General features: G+C 41.4%; 1 protein-coding gene across 4 annotated transcripts; it reads left to right on the top strand.

Moving 5' to 3' along the window:
* LOC140341462 (uncharacterized) lies at nucleotides 1-17,815 on the top strand. 4 transcript variants are annotated; one of them, XM_072427250.1, is made up of 13 exons: nucleotides 1-204; nucleotides 2,186-2,387; nucleotides 3,426-3,557; nucleotides 5,300-5,341; nucleotides 6,707-6,924; nucleotides 8,832-8,852; nucleotides 10,066-10,107; nucleotides 10,344-10,424; nucleotides 11,713-11,955; nucleotides 12,118-12,189; nucleotides 12,859-12,936; nucleotides 13,475-13,568; nucleotides 14,514-17,815. In XM_072427250.1, exons 4-13 carry the CDS (start codon nucleotides 5,304-5,306, stop codon nucleotides 14,593-14,595), a joined length of 969 nt encoding a protein of 322 aa, XP_072283351.1. In that variant the 5' UTR covers nucleotides 1-204; nucleotides 2,186-2,387; nucleotides 3,426-3,557; nucleotides 5,300-5,303; the 3' UTR covers nucleotides 14,596-17,815. The 4 variants fall into 4 exon arrangements, with proteins under 4 accessions (XP_072283351.1, XP_072283352.1, XP_072283353.1 ...); XM_072427251.1 differs by having other exon boundaries at nucleotides 2,120-2,387; XM_072427252.1 differs by having other exon boundaries at nucleotides 1-241.
* The last annotated feature ends 565 nt before the right edge of the window (nucleotides 17,816-18,380 follow it).

Below are 18,380 nucleotides of genomic sequence, written 5' to 3'. Positions count from 1 at the left end.
TTCAGGAATCTGTCAGACATCCATGCCATCCTATACCATGTCCTATGCCAGGCTGCCAGCAGCAAAGATGGATTACAGAGTTCCCTGCTCCTCCTCTTCCTCCTTTCTGGAGCTTTATGGGAGAGTAAACCATTAAAAAGTTTTGGGCGTAGTTTCTGTTCTGCTGAAGGAACTTTAACCACTGGAACGCTTTGGAAGAGAAAGGTGAGAGGCACCATTTGGAAGAGTTCTGAATACAAAGGTTACTTTAATTTTCATATGCTTTGCTTTATTCCTGATAGCAGTATATGTCTTGTTTGGATGACGTAGTTGGAAAATGTTTTGTATTTTACTCTTACTAACCCGTTGCTAAAACAGATGTACATTGCCTAATATCGTACCTGAGTCATATATTGGTTGAATGTAGCACTTGGCCAGGAAAATGCTCCGTCCATATGAATGTATAAGAGTGTCAGTAAGGAACTTCCTCATTCCTGCAGACACCACATTTTCTCATGGTTTTCTCGTGGTTCCTTGGTTTCTTTATTTCTCACTCCTTTTTTCTATACACTTGCTTTCTTACCAATGCTCTCCCAATATTTTGCGCTCCCTTTCATTTCTATGTGCCTATTTTGCCCCCCTTACTCTCTATTCCTGTACCCCGTACTGCCCCTTCTACTCCATTGTCATTTTATTTATTTCTTTGATCTCATTGATGGGTTTTTTGGACAGCACTAACAATATCATTACCGTGTTTCCCCGATTTTAGGACATCCCCATTAAGTAAGCCACCCCCGATTTTTAAAAAAATAATAAAACAGCTCCAGATATCTGATCCTGCGTGTGTGTCCTTATGAGTGACTTTCAACAATAAATGTGTACTGTAGTCTTCTTCATGGAAAAATAAGACATCCCCTGAAAATAAGACCCAGGGCATATTTTGGCATTTCAAAAAATATAAGACAGTGCCTTATAATCGGGGAATCAGGGTAGTAACTAAGCCTTCCCCACAAACTAAAATTATATGTTATAAAGCGACTGCTAAATGCGGCCCGTGTCCAGAAATATAATGCATGCTGCAAAGGCCTCCATTGGGACCCTCATTGTTAGGAGATTATCCCATATGGTAAGCCAATGCAGTCCAGCTCATCCGGTTAATTCCCTCTGGAAGCATCTCTTGTAGCAGCAAAAGAGATCAAGCCCGCAGCATCCCCGGTTTGCCTTAATCTGCAATTGTTCTATTCCAGCATCCCCAGCACATACATTGAGGCGGTGTGCAGCTGAACAGAATATTTGAGTATGTGCTGCAGCCAATGAGAGCCTTAGTTCCGGGCTATGATCCTGCGCTGCCATTGGCTTTGATCCTTTAGAGTTCTCAGGCCCCAGTTGCCCATTGTAGCATTTCACCCGTCTAACTTTCTGCTGGTGCAATTATTGGATTACCTTTTGCTAGACTGTCAAGTTTGACCCTTGGCTCTGTTTCTGAGCTTGCTTCTCCTGGACTCTCCTGTAGTGCAGATCCGAGGATTACCTGGAAATCTGTAACCCTGAACCGTCCGACTTCCCGTTAATTTCCCCATTCTGCTTTTGTGGGTCCTTCCCAGACGCCATCCTTAGTGCACTAAAATTCTGGAGCAACCATGTGCAGAATTAGCACAACTAGCCTCCCGAGGCTGAGCAGAGGCTTACTTTAGGTGAAGAGTGTGGAATTAAATTGGGGGATTGGCACCTGGTGAGCACTGGCTCCTTCTGGTAAGCTGATTTTAGTATCCTGTTGCTGTACCCGATAAATATCCGAGATTGGCTGCTCCATCAATGGCCAGCAATGTAAGAAACATTTTTCCAATTGACCCTCACACTAATATACTGTAAGCTATGGATATAGTAAATATAATAGGGGGTCCCCAAGACATGAAAGGTATTTCAAAGTGTTCCCCAATGTTTAAATGGTGGGGAAAGACTGCTTTACCCCACTGTATATTCAATCACAATATTTTTGTTAAAAAACATTTTCTGATTATACTCAATCATGTTATATTTTAGATTTGTCCTATATGTCCAAATGCGTGTTCCTGTAAGCGGAGCACTTGTGTTGCCTGGTATATATCCTGTTTTTTCTTTTGGCCTATTGCTGTAATAGGAAGTTTTTACATCCAAGCCTCGTCCTGGTGTGACAGCTCCAAGCCTCCTTTTGTTGTCCTTTCAGCACGGATTGCACAACAGAGCGCTATTCAAGCTTGGCCTGGCAGATCAGAGCCTCGGATTGCTTCGCTTCTGTGGCCTCCCTGATAATAGAATGGACGTGACCCGGTATTAAGCACGGCTTCCGCGTTTAGAGCATTGTTTCTCAACCGGCTTTCCGGCTACAGAGGTTGCTGGGGGTTCCTTGGACAATTTGTACCTCTCAGGTCAGTATAAATGGCCCCAATGATCTCTTTGGCTATCTGTATGAGTGACATCCTTCCCAATGGCCAGCAATGTAAGAGGAATTCTTCCTACTGACCCCACACTAATGTACTGTGATCTATTGATAAAGTAAAATATATAAGGGGTTCCCTGAAAATTATTCCAAGGGTTCCCCCACGTTAAAAACACTGGTTAGTATATGGTATAAGGTTAGTTTACCTTTAAGACCTACAAATTACCCATTTTTATAGAGAATGTGCTAAGCTGCCTGGTTTTTCCAGTTTTCCAATTGAGGCTTATCCGGTTTTCTGTTTCCAGATCTCACAGGTAATGTTTGGTTACCAGTTTTTCATTTTGTTGTATGTATAGGGGTGGATGTAGCAGTGTGCCACTGTACAAGGGCCCCAGAAACTTCTCAGCCAGTAAGGGCCCCTACCAGTAGCCTGTACAATCCCAAATCCAACTGCATGCCAACTCTTCTCTCAATGGGTCTGATATATTAAAGCTAGAGAGGACACAGGTTTATCAGTAAAGCTGGGTGATCCAGCAAACCTGAAATTGATTTCACAAAAGTCATTTTTGGACCAATATGATTGCAGGTTTGCTGGATCACCCAGATTCACTGATGAAAGTGTTTCCTCTCCTGCCTTGGAGAGCTTTATTAAATCAGGGCCATTGTCCTGGCTTGTTTGTCTTTAGTTCGTACAGCCCAGCTATCCATTCCTTGCCCCATGGCTAGGGAAGCGACTTGCCCCGGTCTGTGGCAGGTGTAAACATTTCCCAGAATCCTTGCTGCTTCTTCCTCTTAGGACTGTTCAGGTTCACAGGCCACCATGTTGGGGTTTAGGGGAGAACACTGCACAGAGACCCCATTGGTCACTTTATTTGTTTTTTATGTTATTGAATATAATTTAGTAATTTTAACTCCATAAATATGATAGATCATCTATAGGCCAATTTATACCTCACTTAATATGAAATCTAATATACACTAATTTCCTCTTCATGTAACCTTTTTATTGTTGTGTTTTGTTTATTAGAATGAGGTCTGATTGTGTCAGCTCTCGGTCTTTTGTGTTACTGTAACAACAACAATAGACTTTGCTTTCTCTTTACTGGTCGTGTATTCCGGAAGAGGAAGGTTCATCTGTCTGCAAACACCGGAGAGCTTGGTAGGTTTTACTTTGCTGTTATTGTTTTATTTATTCAAATTTACTTGGCAGGAACTGAACTATTTACACTAGGACCACTTGGGGGGCTGTATATAAAGCAGTGAATCTTATATTCACCAAACATTTTCTGGTGAAGAATCTTTTAGATCTATGTGTGTTCAATGGCTGTAAAGGCCCGAGAATGTTTGGTGAAATGTTAGCTAGGAAGATGAGTTCATACTCTGAATGGTGTAAGGTTATTAGTGGTGTACCCCAGGGTTCAGTGTTGGGACCTTTACTGTGTAACATCTTTATAAATGATATAGAGTTTGGGAATAAAAGTACCATTTCTGTGTTTGCAGATGACACCAAACTATGTAATAGAATTATGTCCATACAGGATGTCTATAATCTACAAGCAGACCTGGATGTAATGTTAGATCGGGCAGCCAAGTGGCAAATGGCATTTAATATAGATAAATGTAAAGTTATAAACTTGGGGGTAACAACATGCATGCTTCATACTGTCTAGGGGGAATACATTTGGGGGAGTCAGAAATGGAAAAGGATCTGGGGGTTCTGGTAGATCATAGACTTAATACCAGCATGCAATGCCAAGCTGCAATATCTAAAGCTAGTAAAGTACTTTCTTGTAATAAAAGAGGAATAGGCTGCAGAGATGGAGACATAATCCTGTACAAAGCATTGATCAGGCCACATCTGGAATATGCCGTCCAGTTTTGGGCACCAGTTCACATAAAGGACATTGTGGGATTGGGGAGAGTGCAGAGAAGGGCAACTAAACTAATAAAAGGAATGGAGGAGCTCAGCTATGAGGAGAGATTAGCTGAACTGAATCTATTCTCCCTTGAGAAGAGACGTATAAGGGGGGATATGATCACTCTGTATAAATATATAAATGGTCCATATAGATATCCCACTTCCCCATTATTCACTGTAAGATCATTACAAATCACAAGGGGGCGCTCTTTGCATCTGGAGGAAAAGAAGTTTAAGCTCCGGATAAGGAAGGGATTCTTCACTGTAAGGTGTGTGAAAATGTGGAATCGGCTCCCTCAGGAAGTAGTTTCAGCAACTACTATGGATGGCGGCTTTAAGAGAAAGCTGGATGATTTCTAGAAGCACAGAATATTACTTGGTATTAAGGCTTTAAAGTAAAGATAACAGACCCACCCTGCTGATCCAGGGAACATCCCATTGCCTCATGGAAACAGGAAAGAATTTTTTTCCCCTGTTGGAGACAAGTGAACCAGGCTTTTTAAGGTTTTTTGGTAAATATCTGGAATATGTTTATTTCCGTAGTGCCTAAAATTGATTGATTTATGTATTTTCCTCCATGTAAACAGTGATGACACGACTAAAAAACTGAACTTATTTTGCATGGACAATCCAAGGATTAAATCTTTTTTTTCACTTCTGAATTTCATGATTGTCTCTGTATCAAAAAAACAAACAAAAAAACTGAATCCGGGGTCTACACCGACCCCTGACCATAACCCTACTGAACACCCTTTGGGATGAAATTGAATGCCAATTGTGAGCCAGGACTCATCCAGCATGAACACCTGACAAAATCTTATAGAAAGTCTTCCCAGGTAGAATGAGGTTGTTATGGTTCCTAAACCATTCATGGCTTTGGAATGGGATGTCCATCAAGCTTATGTAGATGTGATGGTCACCATATATGACTTGGGTTCTGTTTACCAGATATTGTACTAACATCTGTGCTTTTCTTTCCACAGAATCATGGATGTGGATCCACCTCTTTCCATTCAGGAAGAAGGGTAAGAGATCTGCAAGGGCCCAAGAGTCCTATAAAGCTAAACTATGTGTGGTTCTACCCTGACCTGCCTCAGCCTCCTATTAATAAAGTCTACCTTTTAGCAGCACCTTGCCCTTTTCCCGAAAAATACCAGACCCCCTATTCTGGTGTTTATTCTGGTTACCGGTGTATACACAAATGCTGGGCAGCTCAATAATCCATGGTTATCTTATTTACTTGTCATGTGGCTTTTCCAGGGAAATGTAGAAACTAGCATATGAAATAATTGAATAAGGTTCCTCTTTAGACTTAATCAACCTAATCAAACCTAATTTAACCTTTTTTGACTTTTTGGTTTATCACCCCTAAATTGGGGACTTTATGGTTTCAGTATTGTCATTTATTATTATTATATATACAATGTACTATAATCCATATATTCGGTCATTGTAATATTGGTGACGATTTGCTATTCATTGTTCATTATTTTATATTACTCATTTATTATTACTTTTAGTAATATATTGTAATGATTGTGTGTAATTGCAGAAAAAGCTATTTTTGTCTGGTTATTCTATTTTTTGGTTTATGTACTCTAAAGCTACGTACACACTTCCAATTATTATCGTTGGTAAACGAACGACGAACGATCCTGCACGATATCTGCGAACGATCGCATAGCACCGATCCTGTACATGCAGGTAACTGCAGATAACGACACGATCGTTCGCAGATATTGTACACACAATAGATCCGATCGTTGGACGATTCGTTCGTCGCACATGCTCAGACCATGAACGATCACTGAACGACCGTACACACGAACGATGGTCAACGATCGTCGTCCAATCCGATCCGCCGGTCCGGTCGTTCATTTCCAGCGACTATTCTCGTTCGTTGGCGTCGTTGGTTACTTTTTTTATGAACGATTTTTGCCCAATCGATCGTTCATCGTTCGTTCGTCGTTCATTTTGAACGATAAAAATTGGAAGTGTGTACGCAGCTTAAGCTTTCAGCAGTCATCTACTTTGTTCCTTGATCTTGTATATTGGTGTCATATATATATATATGTGTGTAATATATACACAACAATCACCTACCTATAGCCTACCCTTCTACTGTATATCTTCAGGCTTTGTGGCCAATCCCAGTAATGTATATTTATTATTAGGATTAATATTATTATTATAAATATTATTAATAAGCAGAATTTATATAGCGCCAACATATTACACAGCGCTGTACAATAAATAGGGGTTGCAAATGATAGACAGATACAGACACAGGAGGAGGAGAGGACCCTGCCCCAAAGAGCTTACAATCTAAGAGGTGGGGAAGTATGCCACAATAGGAGGGGAGATGAGTATTTGTGTTTATGTGTTTTTAGGACTTTCATAGACAGGAAGAAGCTTGTTGCTTATAAACCTGAACCTGAACAAGCAGACACTGACACACAAAGCTCACCTGATGAAGTTCAGAAAGTACCGGAAGATTCTCAGGTTGGCCTGGAAGAGAAGAAAAGACGGAAGAGAAAGAAGCGAAGGAGAAGGAAACTTAAGAAATGTGTTATTACTTCCTCCACTTTCACCAAGACTGATTGGAAAGGCAAGTTTTAGCAGGCATGGGATAAGAGTTCGGGAGAACCTGTTACTTCATCCTGAAAAGGCAAAGCAAAGGTTCTCTTTAGGGGAAAAATGTCATTACAACCAAATTTGGAGACCCCAGCCTGGCCCCTTTGTCTCCTTTTCTTCTATACGGTTTATTCATACATGCTCCTCTCCAGTATTCCACCCAGAATTTTTTTAAGCTGGGTGGAGAGAAGCTGTAGGTGGGTGGCAGCCCCTGTATTGTAACCCAACTTGGCAGTAACCACCCAAAAACTGAAAAGTACGGGGTGGTGCTAAATGAGACCGGGAGAACACTGTTCTATATAGGTCAGTAATCCTTATGTATTGTATCATGGGGAACATTACATGAAGCAGAAATATAACTTTGAGCTGAGGTTGAAATTAAGGATATTATGACGGACGCCCTCTCAGCCCACACCCTCCTCATAGACTTTCCAGCCCGCTCAGCAACATTCCACGCACCAGCAGGCTGACAAGGGCCGTCACGGGGCAAGGTTACCACTCCTGTTACCCCTTACCACACACCATCACAGGTAGACTGCCACCATGTGCTTAGATGGAAGCACGCACAGCTACCCTTGATGCAGTACCACCCCCTAGGCGATCGAGAAAAAATGTGCAGAGCCTCCGGGGATACCTACGTCACACATCCCGAAAGGCTATTGGGTGCTCCTTGGGTGCTCCTTCTGCCTATGCCCGAGGATCTCAGGCATGTGCAGAAGGAGCCCTTCCGTCGGAAGGGGGGAAAAAACCCAATCTCACACATGCACAGTGAAATCAGCAAGTCTTTTTCCCCAACTACGTCACCCGATCTCGAGCCTGAGTCGAGTGATGTAGTAAGAAGAACCCGGAAAAAGAGGAGAAGATGGCGGCGCCTGGAGTGCCAGACTGAAGATGGATAGTGGGATGACGTGGGACCTGATGGAAGAGACCTCCGGACTGATCGTCTGCGCTGTGGGATTGAAGGTAAGTGGATTTTTTTATTCTGGCTGTTTTTGAGTTTAGTTCAACTTTAATAGGAAATCCGACAATAATGTTATCCCCAATATCACAGATATGACTTCCCATTGGCTGCTGAAACTCGGAGGTGGGTCTACTATACACAGTTTGAATATCAGATTGTTAGGCTGATGGGTGAATTGGAGAGAAGATCCCATAGACACATTATAACCCCCAGATGCCCAGCTGAGAGGACCTGTCAGTAATTCTTACCTCTGCAGAATCATAGATAATAATGTTTCTATCTGTTGAAGTCACCCAATGGCATTTAGTGGAACTAGATTGGAGACTTATCTACAATGCCAGTGTCATTGACAAGTTCTCCTAAATGATGGCAACATAATATCCAGATTTTTACACACTTGCTTTTATAATTAGGGTACAGAAATATTCTAAGATTGAAATACAACCCTGGAAGTATTTAGCTCCTATAGAGGCCTGTACAGTTTTATCTATGTCTATGGCAGTGGTCAGCAAACGTTTTTGGCTACTAGGCCTTTTTTTGGAGGTCAAGAAGGCACACAAGGCCGGACTCACTCTCGAGTCCTATGCTGATGGCTCCACCCCAACCAGGAACGCCCCTGAAGGGAAATCCCGCTCCTCTGCAATGCTTACCCCCGTTTGTGACCCTGGAGCCGTAGGTTGCCGACCCATGTCAGCCAGGACCAGGGGGGCATTAGGCCGGAACGGACTACTGGTTAGTCCATATCTGGCCTAAAGGCCAGAGTTTGCCTATCCCTGGTCTATGGCATTGGTCAGTTTGGTGTCACCCCCGGGTGGTGATATTATGCCATGTGCAGTGGATTTAGTTATCATGTATGTGATGATCTTTTAAATCTTTTTACCAAATGAAAGAATTTGCTAACAACTCTTCTCTGTTTTCAGATCATTTTTGGATATTGACCTGTAAGTACTTCAAAAGTACACATATCTTCATTCATTAATTATCTATATTTGTTTTGCATCAGCCAAATGATTGTTTTAAGGATTGTGTTAATATTGTTTTAAAAGAAAGGGATCCTGTAAATTCAGCTCTGCATTATCGTGCTGTCATCACCAAAGTTATATAGTTACTGAGGCTGAAACTAGTCCATCAAGTTCAAACACTAAGTAAAAATTCACAGAAACCTGCTGTTAGGAGATTCTGGCTGGTGATCCCAGCAATCCAGTAGGCCCTGTTTATGGCTTTTTATGGCGTAGCTCTGCCCTGAGGCTTGCTGCGTCCCCAGTTTCCCTTTAGCTGTACATGTGTCTCAGCATCCCCTGCTCATACATTGAGACTTTGTGCATCTCAAGGGGATTTTAAAATATGTGATGCAGCCAATAACTACCGGTACATTAGTTCCTGGCTATGTTCTTGCCCGGCATTGTCTACTGGTCCTTTATAACTTCTCAGCTCCCAGGCACTAGTTTCCCGTTGGAGCTTTAAGTCTGTCTAACCTGCTTAGGGTGCGATTATCTGTTAGATTTAATGTTGCTGACAGTTGCCTGTTTTTTGATTGCTTGCTGCCTGGACCGACCTTTGCTTGTAACCCTGACTCTGCTTGTCTTAACCCCCGAATCCCTTGTTTGGTGGACTGATAGCTGTGTATAACCCCTGGCCCTGTTTACTGGACTGCGATATTTGTAGATCACCTGATAACTGACCCTGGACTGTCTGATGCCCCCAGTCCTGCCTTTTGTAGGCACCTGGTCCAATGTCGGTATTTCCCAGATGTCATTCTTTGGGCACTGAACTTCAGGGAGCGACCATGTGCTAAGGGGACCAAAAGCCCCTGGGCTGGGGGAATGCTATGGGTGAAGAGTGCGGAGTTAGATTGAGGGGTTGGCACTTGGTGAGCAGTTGCACTGGATCTGGGTCTGAATATTCCAAATATGATCCAGATGAAAACCAAAAATGTCTTAAAACCTTATAGGGGAAAAAAATGATTCCTGATTCCATGAAGCTATCTAAGGCTCCCATACCCTATACAAGTCTAAAAAGTAGATTAAGTCTAACATTGTAGATTAGGACTGTAGTGAAGACTTGCGTCTACAGTTGTATAAATACCTTTTTGTTGTAGTAGTGAGATGATTGGAAGTCTGTTGATTTCCAATAGTTTTTATTCTCTTTTGGCAGGTTTGAGTTTCCTATTAATTGCTGGCACAACGGCATTTTCTGGTAAGTTAACATTTAAAAAGCTGAGAACATATGTGACCCAGCTTAATAGTTTTCAGGGTTCATTTTTCATTGCATGATAATGTAAGAAGATGAAGTTGAATGCAGTTGTATATGCTTGTATATATACTTTTAGTCTCTTTTATGGCAATCTATATATCTCTCAGGTTTTCAATTTGATGTGTTTGTTGAGTACAAATGAAATATTCTGTGCGGTCATTTATTTGCTTATATTACAGTGCAAAAACTGACCATGGAGGAGGTGCCTGAAAATCAACATGACAGATCAGAGGAACCCGTTTATAAATCTTTTAGTGAAGGTAAAAAAAGATGGAGAACTTATTTATCAGTGAGAATGCTGACAGGATTCCGAAACTCAGCCTGGATAAAGCAGAACTCATCATCCACCTCCCTCGTTCCAAATCTTCCCCTTAATTATTCCTAACTCTAAATACCACCGTCATACCTTCATCACCTTCCATTCTGCTCTCCAATTTACCCCCCAAAAATTCAGAACATTTCCAGGTCTGGTCACTTTCACTTTCTCAAAATCCGCCCCTACCTGTCCCCAGAGACCCCCAAACTCCTTGTACACACTCCTATTATCTCTCCTCTGGACTACTGTAACCTCCTCCTCTCTGGTATTCCACTAACCCGACTCTCTCCTCTACAATCTATTATGAATGCTGCAGCCAGAGACTCATCCATCCTTCCCTCCTACCTACCCCATACACAGCCTTCCCACTTACCTACCCTATACACAGCCTTCCCACCCACCTACCCTATACACAGCCTTCCCACCTACCTACCCCATACACAGCCTTCCCAACTACTTACCCCACACACAGCCTTCCCACCTACCTACCCCATACACATCATTCTTCCCTACCTACCTCATACACAGCCTTCCCACCTATCTACCCTATACACAGCCTTCCCAACTACTTACCCCATACACAGCCTTCCCAACTACTTACCCCATACACAGCCTTCCCAACTACTTACCCCATACACAGCCTTCCCACCCACCTACCCCATACACAGCCTTCCCACCTACCTACCCCATACACAGCCTTCCCACCCACCTACCCCATACACAGCCTTCCCACCTACCTACCCCATACACAGCTTTCCCACCTACTTACACCATATACAACCTTCCCACCTTCCTACCCCACACACAGCCATCCCACCTACCTACCCCATACACATCCTTCTTCCCTACCTACCTCATACACAGCCTTCCCACCTACCTACCCTATACACAGCCTTCCCCTCTACCTACCCCATATACAACCTTCCTACCTACCTACCCCATACACATCCTTCCCACCTACCTACCTCATACACATCCTTTCAACCTACTTACCCCATACACAGCCTTCCCACCTACCCACAAGAGCTCTAAAATCTCATCTTTTCCAACTCACCTACCCGTCTTCTGTCTCCTAGAACCCTCACTACTTACCCACCATTCCAAATCTCCCTCCTATTGTGTGCTAGCTCCCCCCACCCTTAGATTGTAAGCCCTTGTGAGGGTTTTTCTCCTCCATTCCTTCTTCCCTCCCTTGATGTTTGTTTTACCCATTTTCTTTCCTCCATTTTCAGATGTATGCACTGCAGAAATGAAAGTGACAGACCCCCCTATCATTATGAATCTGAACAGTGAGATACAAACTCTGAACCCCTCTGTACAATGTCCAGACAAAGCGAAACATTTTGGGATTGAATCCTGCTTCAAAGGGAAATTCTTTCTGAAAGTTTCATTTAAAAAAGGAAGAAATGAATTTCTGTTTATTGAACACGGCAAAGAAAGGAGTCCGCCTACTATTGTCTATATGAACAGTGAAGGTAAGCAAACTGGACTTCTAATACCGATATTATCGATAATTTAGAAAATCCAACAATCTGAATGAATATCTAAAAGTAAGGGGGCTCAAGTCCTATTATTTTGATTTATTGTTGAGTGTTTTGATCCGTTGACCAGGCATTACCAACTGGTTCTAATTGCAGCATGCTACTTGTCCGTGGAGGACCAGACTACAACCAAACCAAAGAGGTCAGATGATGGTGAAGCCAATAAAGGTATGGCCATTTTTATTATGTAAAAAGACATTTGATAATATTGAGAGGTCAAGTTAGCATGCCTTAAGAACATTTTCATGTACTGACTTTCTCCTGTTATAATGAAAGGGCTCCCTTAAACATTACCAATAGATCTCTGGTGGAGTCTGCTACTGACAGGTCAAGAATGCAGGATCTACCAATAGTTTGTGATAGCCCCTCTCTGTTCATCCCGATAATGACCATCCTATCTGGGTTGCAATTTTGACCTGGGTTTTTCCTGATCCTTATACCCTTACTGGACCCATTGGAAGTTTAGAATCTTCTAAAGTTCTTCTGAACTTGACCTTGGTGCTCAGGAGACACTTTCACCAAGACCTGTCCAACATGTAGTAGACCTGGACATAAACGGTCTGATTTATTAAAGCTCTCCAGGAATGGAGAGGATAGACTATCATGGGACAACTTGGGTGATCCAGCAAGCCTAGAATGGATTTTTTTTTAAATTATTTGCTTTAAACCCTGAATCACATCCATTCCAGGTTTGATGGATATTCTGGGCTCACTCACGATAGTCTATCTTCTCCAGTCTTGGAGAGCTTTATTAATTCAGGCCCACAGTCTTCTGTTTGGTTCACCATCTCATCTCTAATGTAAATATGTCATTGGATAAAATTTGCCTTATTACAGAATCACCCGTGAAGGATAGCTCAAAACCTGAGGAACAAAAAGCGCCAGATAGTTCAAATTTGTCTGCAACATTTACAGGTACAGAGATGTAACACCTTGCAGCTTGTCTTCCATAGCTTATCAGTAGTCCATCGTTTTCTTCTATGGACTATGAGCCAATATTAAATCTCTATTAACTCCTCAGGGGCGGTCTTTGCTTTGCTCTCCTCCCCCCTGTTGGTTGCCTCCCCTGCAGTCCTCATGTCCAGGACAGTAATTGGGAAGATCTGTCCCAATATGTACATAGACAATAATAATAATGCAACAACAACCTAATGCTTCAAGTCTATTGGCCTATGTACACCTTTGTGCTTTAAATGCACTACAATGTGCAATCACAGCTTGCTAGGAGCACATGAAAATTGGTCCTCATTATAATCTAATAAGTTTCCAACGTCAGTGCACCGCAGTATGCTGCATCCTTGAAATTTTGATACAATCTTTAATGCACCAAAAATGTATTTTGATTGATGTGCTATCTAATCATGTAATCATATTTTAGCCGTAAAAATTGCATCACCGTCTGCTGGTAACAGGACATTCCAGCAGTACTAATGAGGTTTTTTTTGTATTTTAGATACCAAGGCAATAAATAATTCTGGGGGAGTCTGGGCCCTTTGTCTCATTCTTCTTCTTCTTGGAGCTTTATTGTTTGTAGCCAAGTATAAAAGGTGAGTCACAGCCAATCCAATGATATACTGCCAAATCACAAATGAGTATAAAAAACATAAAGTAAAAATCAGCTGACCCTATGCAATAATACAGTAAAATGTTATATACAAAATGATGACTAAGCACTAAATGGCCAAAATCATGTGGCCACCCTTCAAATGATCAACTTCAGGTGTAACAGGTTGTGTTAGTACTACAGCAAAGACTTTTTACACAATTGCACCCTTCAAGCCTTATGGTTTGGTGAGTTCTTAAATTATGGGGTTCAGATATCCTATGAAGGGTTCTGTTGAAACAACATCATACCAACGGTTTGCCGAAGACCCTTTTTTACCAATGACTCTGCCCTGTGTACAAAGCCAGCTCCATGGTTTGCCCACTTCTTGGCCTTTTTCTCTTCCACCACGACTGTGCCCTAACTAGCTTGTACTAGCTTCATAATGACATGGTGGGACCAGTTTGATATGGAGGAACTGGGGTGTCCTACAATGAGCTCTGACCCCAACCCTGCGACTATCTTTGGGATGAGTTGGCCTTCTCATGCAACATCAGTACCTGACCTCACAAATAAGTACAATTCTCACAATAGAGGCAGTTCTAGGGGCCAAAAGGGAGACAACTCCACATTATTGGCCATAGATTTTGGAATTGGATGTCCAACGTGAACATATACATGTGAAGGTCAGATGTCCACCAACTTTTGGCCATATAGTGTAGGTCCAACTCAAATCAAATTAAGGAAAGAAAGGTGGGAAGATTGGGTGATACATAACATAATCCTTTAATAATTCCCTTGGCCACCAAATGGACTAAACACTGCAATTCATCCCTTTGTGAAAATGGCGCCTGCACATATACAATAAAAGGGAAGTTTACAACTAGTACAATTGTAGTATCTTGCAATTAATGACAAACCACTGTTTACATTTTTTTCTATATTCCAGAGAACAAGAGCAACAATTTTCCAGACTTCTGGAACAGGAGGAAGTCAATGTTGAGAATGGAGCCCAAAATGGCCGGACTTAGCTATCGTGTTCCTTCAAAGATCGAACAGCATTATATCTTTCTGTATTCCATTTATATTTTATGTCCTGTAGTTTTTTATCTAGTATACTTTTTACAATAGAATGTTCAATATGGTTTTAGTATCTAATGTAGAGTTGTGTATGATATAGGTATAGTACTATAGATTCTTTGAGTGTTTGTCAACCAGGGTTCCTCCAGAAGTTACTAAGGGTTCCTTGGGCAATGAGACGCTCGTGCCTCTTAGGACAGTTTTACTGACACCACTGATGACATTGGGTGACATTTATCCCAATAGCCAACAGTGTAGCAATCATTATTTTCCAATGGCCACCACTAATGTACTGTGAGCCGTGAGGGATATCGTAATTATAGCCAGGGTTCCCTGAAGACCTAAAGGTTATTTGAACAGTCCCTTCACAAAGAGTAAAAAAAATAAATCAAGACACCAAAGTGTCCAAAGTGAGCTAGAATATGATATAGTAGGTAATAATGGTACAGTGAATGTACTTACTAGATAACTAGTCCATAACCACTCATGGAAGCTCATGGGCTCCATAGACTATTCACTTCTGTATTTTAAACCAGTTTATAACACTATAACAAACATTAACCGTCAGAAAGTTGTCCCGACACGGGATGCCACCATCTTCTTCCTTCTTCTAGATACATCACCTGATCTCGTACACTACCGTCATTAGATCAAGAGATGTATCCTGCTCTAACAGTAAAAAAATAAAAATGTGGCAGTCTGACTGCGCTTGCTTTTTTTTTAATGCCTTTTCTGCACATGCCCAATATTGGGGCATGTGCAGAAGGAGCAGCCCAAAGGTTCCTGGGATACGTGACATAGGTCAGCCGTCCCACGTTTCAGATCTGTTGGTGTTTGTTGACCCTAAAAGATGAATACAGGATATGAATATTTCCCATTTCAACCATTAGACTTTAATGATCACCGCCTAAAATTATTAGGTAGTTAATGATTTATTTGGGTGGCTTGTGGAAAACCACCAGGAATAAAGCTTTAGCTGTAACATTAGATAATAGCCAACCAATCCAACTGCTAAATGAGTTAAGCATGCATGTTTGTGCACTTTATGGTACCCTGCTGCTGCAAAACCTGCACCTCTGGGCCAATATTGCATTCATATGAGTGAAAGACTTTCCCTTTGTGTTGGTTTATCAAACCTTTACATAACCATAAACTCAATTTGCTCTAAGATAAATTTGTACCATAAATATATGTAGATCAGGTATGTAGCATATACTATATATAAAGATCCCCCTTTTCCAAGGCTTTGATCACCATGTTAGGCAGTTAGCATTTCAGGTGAGAACTTCAATGGTGGCCTCTATAATCTTCAATAACACGTTCTTTTTGACCACTTTTAATAGAAAAATCATTGGCTTTTTGGAACCCTCTAATGGCTGCCGATTGGCCAATGAAGCAGAATTATCCCTCGACTTATGATTTAGGGATCTATATACCAGATGTCCATTCTTCATTGCTTTGATGACCATGACATCTAGGCAGCTAGCATTTTAAGGCAACGTCTTCAATGGCGGCCTCCCCGTTTATCCAATCATTGGATGATGTTGCTCTTGACCACTCTTAATACAAGCTTCATTGGCTCGTTAGAATCTTCAAATAGCTGCCGATTGGCCTGTGAAGCAGAATTATCCTGCGACTTGTGATATGAATAGAGTAAGAATCTTCAAATAGCTGCTGATTGCCCTGTGAAGCAGAATTATCCCGCGACTTGTGATATGAATAGAGTAAGGAACAGTTTAGGGCAAACTTCTTTAGATAACAGTTCAAACACCATCAGGGCACATAATAGCATTAAATAGAATATATAGCATTTTGTGTACAATTTTATACCATGATGGCGCATTACTACATAAGTGGCCCATGTATCTCACCTCCCATTTATTCCAGCACTACAGTCCTATAAGACTTTTTGGCATTCAGCATCTCCATAAGTGCCAGATGGGATTCTCGTTTTTGATTAAATGCTGCAGGATTAGAACTCTTGGCTTTTCATTAACCTACTCAATGAGTCCTCCCGACTTAATTCCTGGTAAAATATTGTTACCAGAACAGAAAGGGAAAATATATATAATAGCCCAGAATGAAATCCAAAGAGGAAAATTATTTTCTTACATTCCAAACAAAATTAGAAAAAAATTGTCAGCGCCCCGGTTTGGGCCATGAGTTTTGTATTCCATCCAAGGCCCTGATCACAATTAGCTTTTTTTGTACTTATAAAAATAGTGTGTAATTGAAAGTCACTTTAGGATTTACCACTTTAAAATATTAAACAAAATTCTTTTTCAAGCTTTAATTTTTTTACCCTAATTTTCATTTTTTTATGTCATAATAGGCTACTGAAGAAAAAGAATGTATCTGCTGCTTTTGTAATGGGATTGCACTGAAAAAGATGGATTTGTTGAATGAAATTGCCAGAACAGAGGCATGGGTGTATGTATAAGTGCCAATCTCGAATCATCTAGCATTGCCATGTACAGATTGAGAATGACACCCACTAATACACCAATGGGGTAATTTACTAATAGCATATAGGCTGCTCACATAGCAGGACCTAATATGTAAACAGATTGATTTCCTTTAGTAAATCACCCTAATTGGTCTGATTTACTAAAACTCCCTAAGACTGGGGAAGATAGACTATCATGGGAGAACCTGGATGATCCATCAAACCTGGCATGGGTGGGGTTCACGATTGAAAACATTTGCCACCTAATAGTAAATGATTCTTAATAAATCGTTTCCAGGTTTGCTGGATCATCCAGGTTCTTCCATGAATATGTATTTTCTCCAGTCTTGGGGACCTTTAATAAACCATGCCCAATTTACCTGCACATTGGCCCATGTCTACTTTATACAAGTACAATAAAGAACATTCACCCATTTACAGAAAGATTAAACTATTGTATATATTGAACTAATCCCAATGCAGATTATTTATAAATATACCACTATATATCTAACCACATTTAGGTATACAAGTGTTGCAGTGCAGCCATCCAAATACCCAACCCTAGCTCGGTTTGGCTGTTTCCTATGGGTAAGACGCTCGGGTGAGGGCACGTGGGCATCTGCATTGTAACATAACCATAAATCTCAGGGTGAGCTGAATAAACTAACACTTTTTGAAAATGTATCATGTATTATTCATTTTAATAAATTCTTTATATCTGGTCCGTTGTGTGTTATTTAATATACAGGAGCTGAGGACGTTTTTACTGGCTAAGCACTGCCAACTTCCTATCAGACTCCCTATCCAAAACAAGCAGCATGCTCATTGGTCAAGGAGGAGGGGGTAGGTGGAGTTACTCATGAATTTGGGCCAATATGAGAACTTAAAGAAAGAGCACAGAAAGGGTTTTCAGCTTACTATGCATGGGTCCCGTCATGGGCCAGGATCTGCACACATTGCAGTAATTGATAATTGTATACCTAAATATGGCCCAAATGTGGCCCTAAAGGAATGGAGTTGGGGACCCCTGTTAGAAAGTAAAATAAGACATCAGCAGTGCTGCAGGGTGTATAAAGTGTTGGATATAGTTTTATGTGCCTGGTCTGCTTCCTTCTTGTACAGGTATATACATGCACATGTGTGTTCCTGCATGGCATTCCATGTCCATCAATCAGTTCGTGAGTTGTACATGTATACCGACATGGTATCGTCTGTATGGGTACACATGTTCATCAATTGCCCACCAGGTCCCCAAAGGTCTTTATAAGGCTAGTGAATCATCCAATG

This window comes from Pyxicephalus adspersus, chromosome 11 (assembly GCF_032062135.1).
Source record: "Pyxicephalus adspersus chromosome 11, UCB_Pads_2.0, whole genome shotgun sequence".
Taxonomy (NCBI): domain Eukaryota; kingdom Metazoa; phylum Chordata; class Amphibia; order Anura; family Pyxicephalidae; genus Pyxicephalus; species Pyxicephalus adspersus.
This window is presented reverse-complemented; position numbering and strand designations above follow the sequence as displayed.

Excerpts from the sequence above, each read along its gene's own strand:
- LOC140341462 (XM_072427250.1), top strand. The coding sequence starts at position 5,304 with ATGGATGTGGATCCACCTCTTTCCATTCAGGAAGAAGG. Across the intron at positions 6,925-8,831 it reads CACCAAGACTGATTGGAAAG|ATCATTTTTGGATATTGACC; the intron begins GCAAGTTTTAGC and ends CTCTGTTTTCAG. Across the intron at positions 11,956-12,117 it reads TGTCTATATGAACAGTGAAG|CATGCTACTTGTCCGTGGAG; the intron begins GTAAGCAAACTG and ends TTCTAATTGCAG.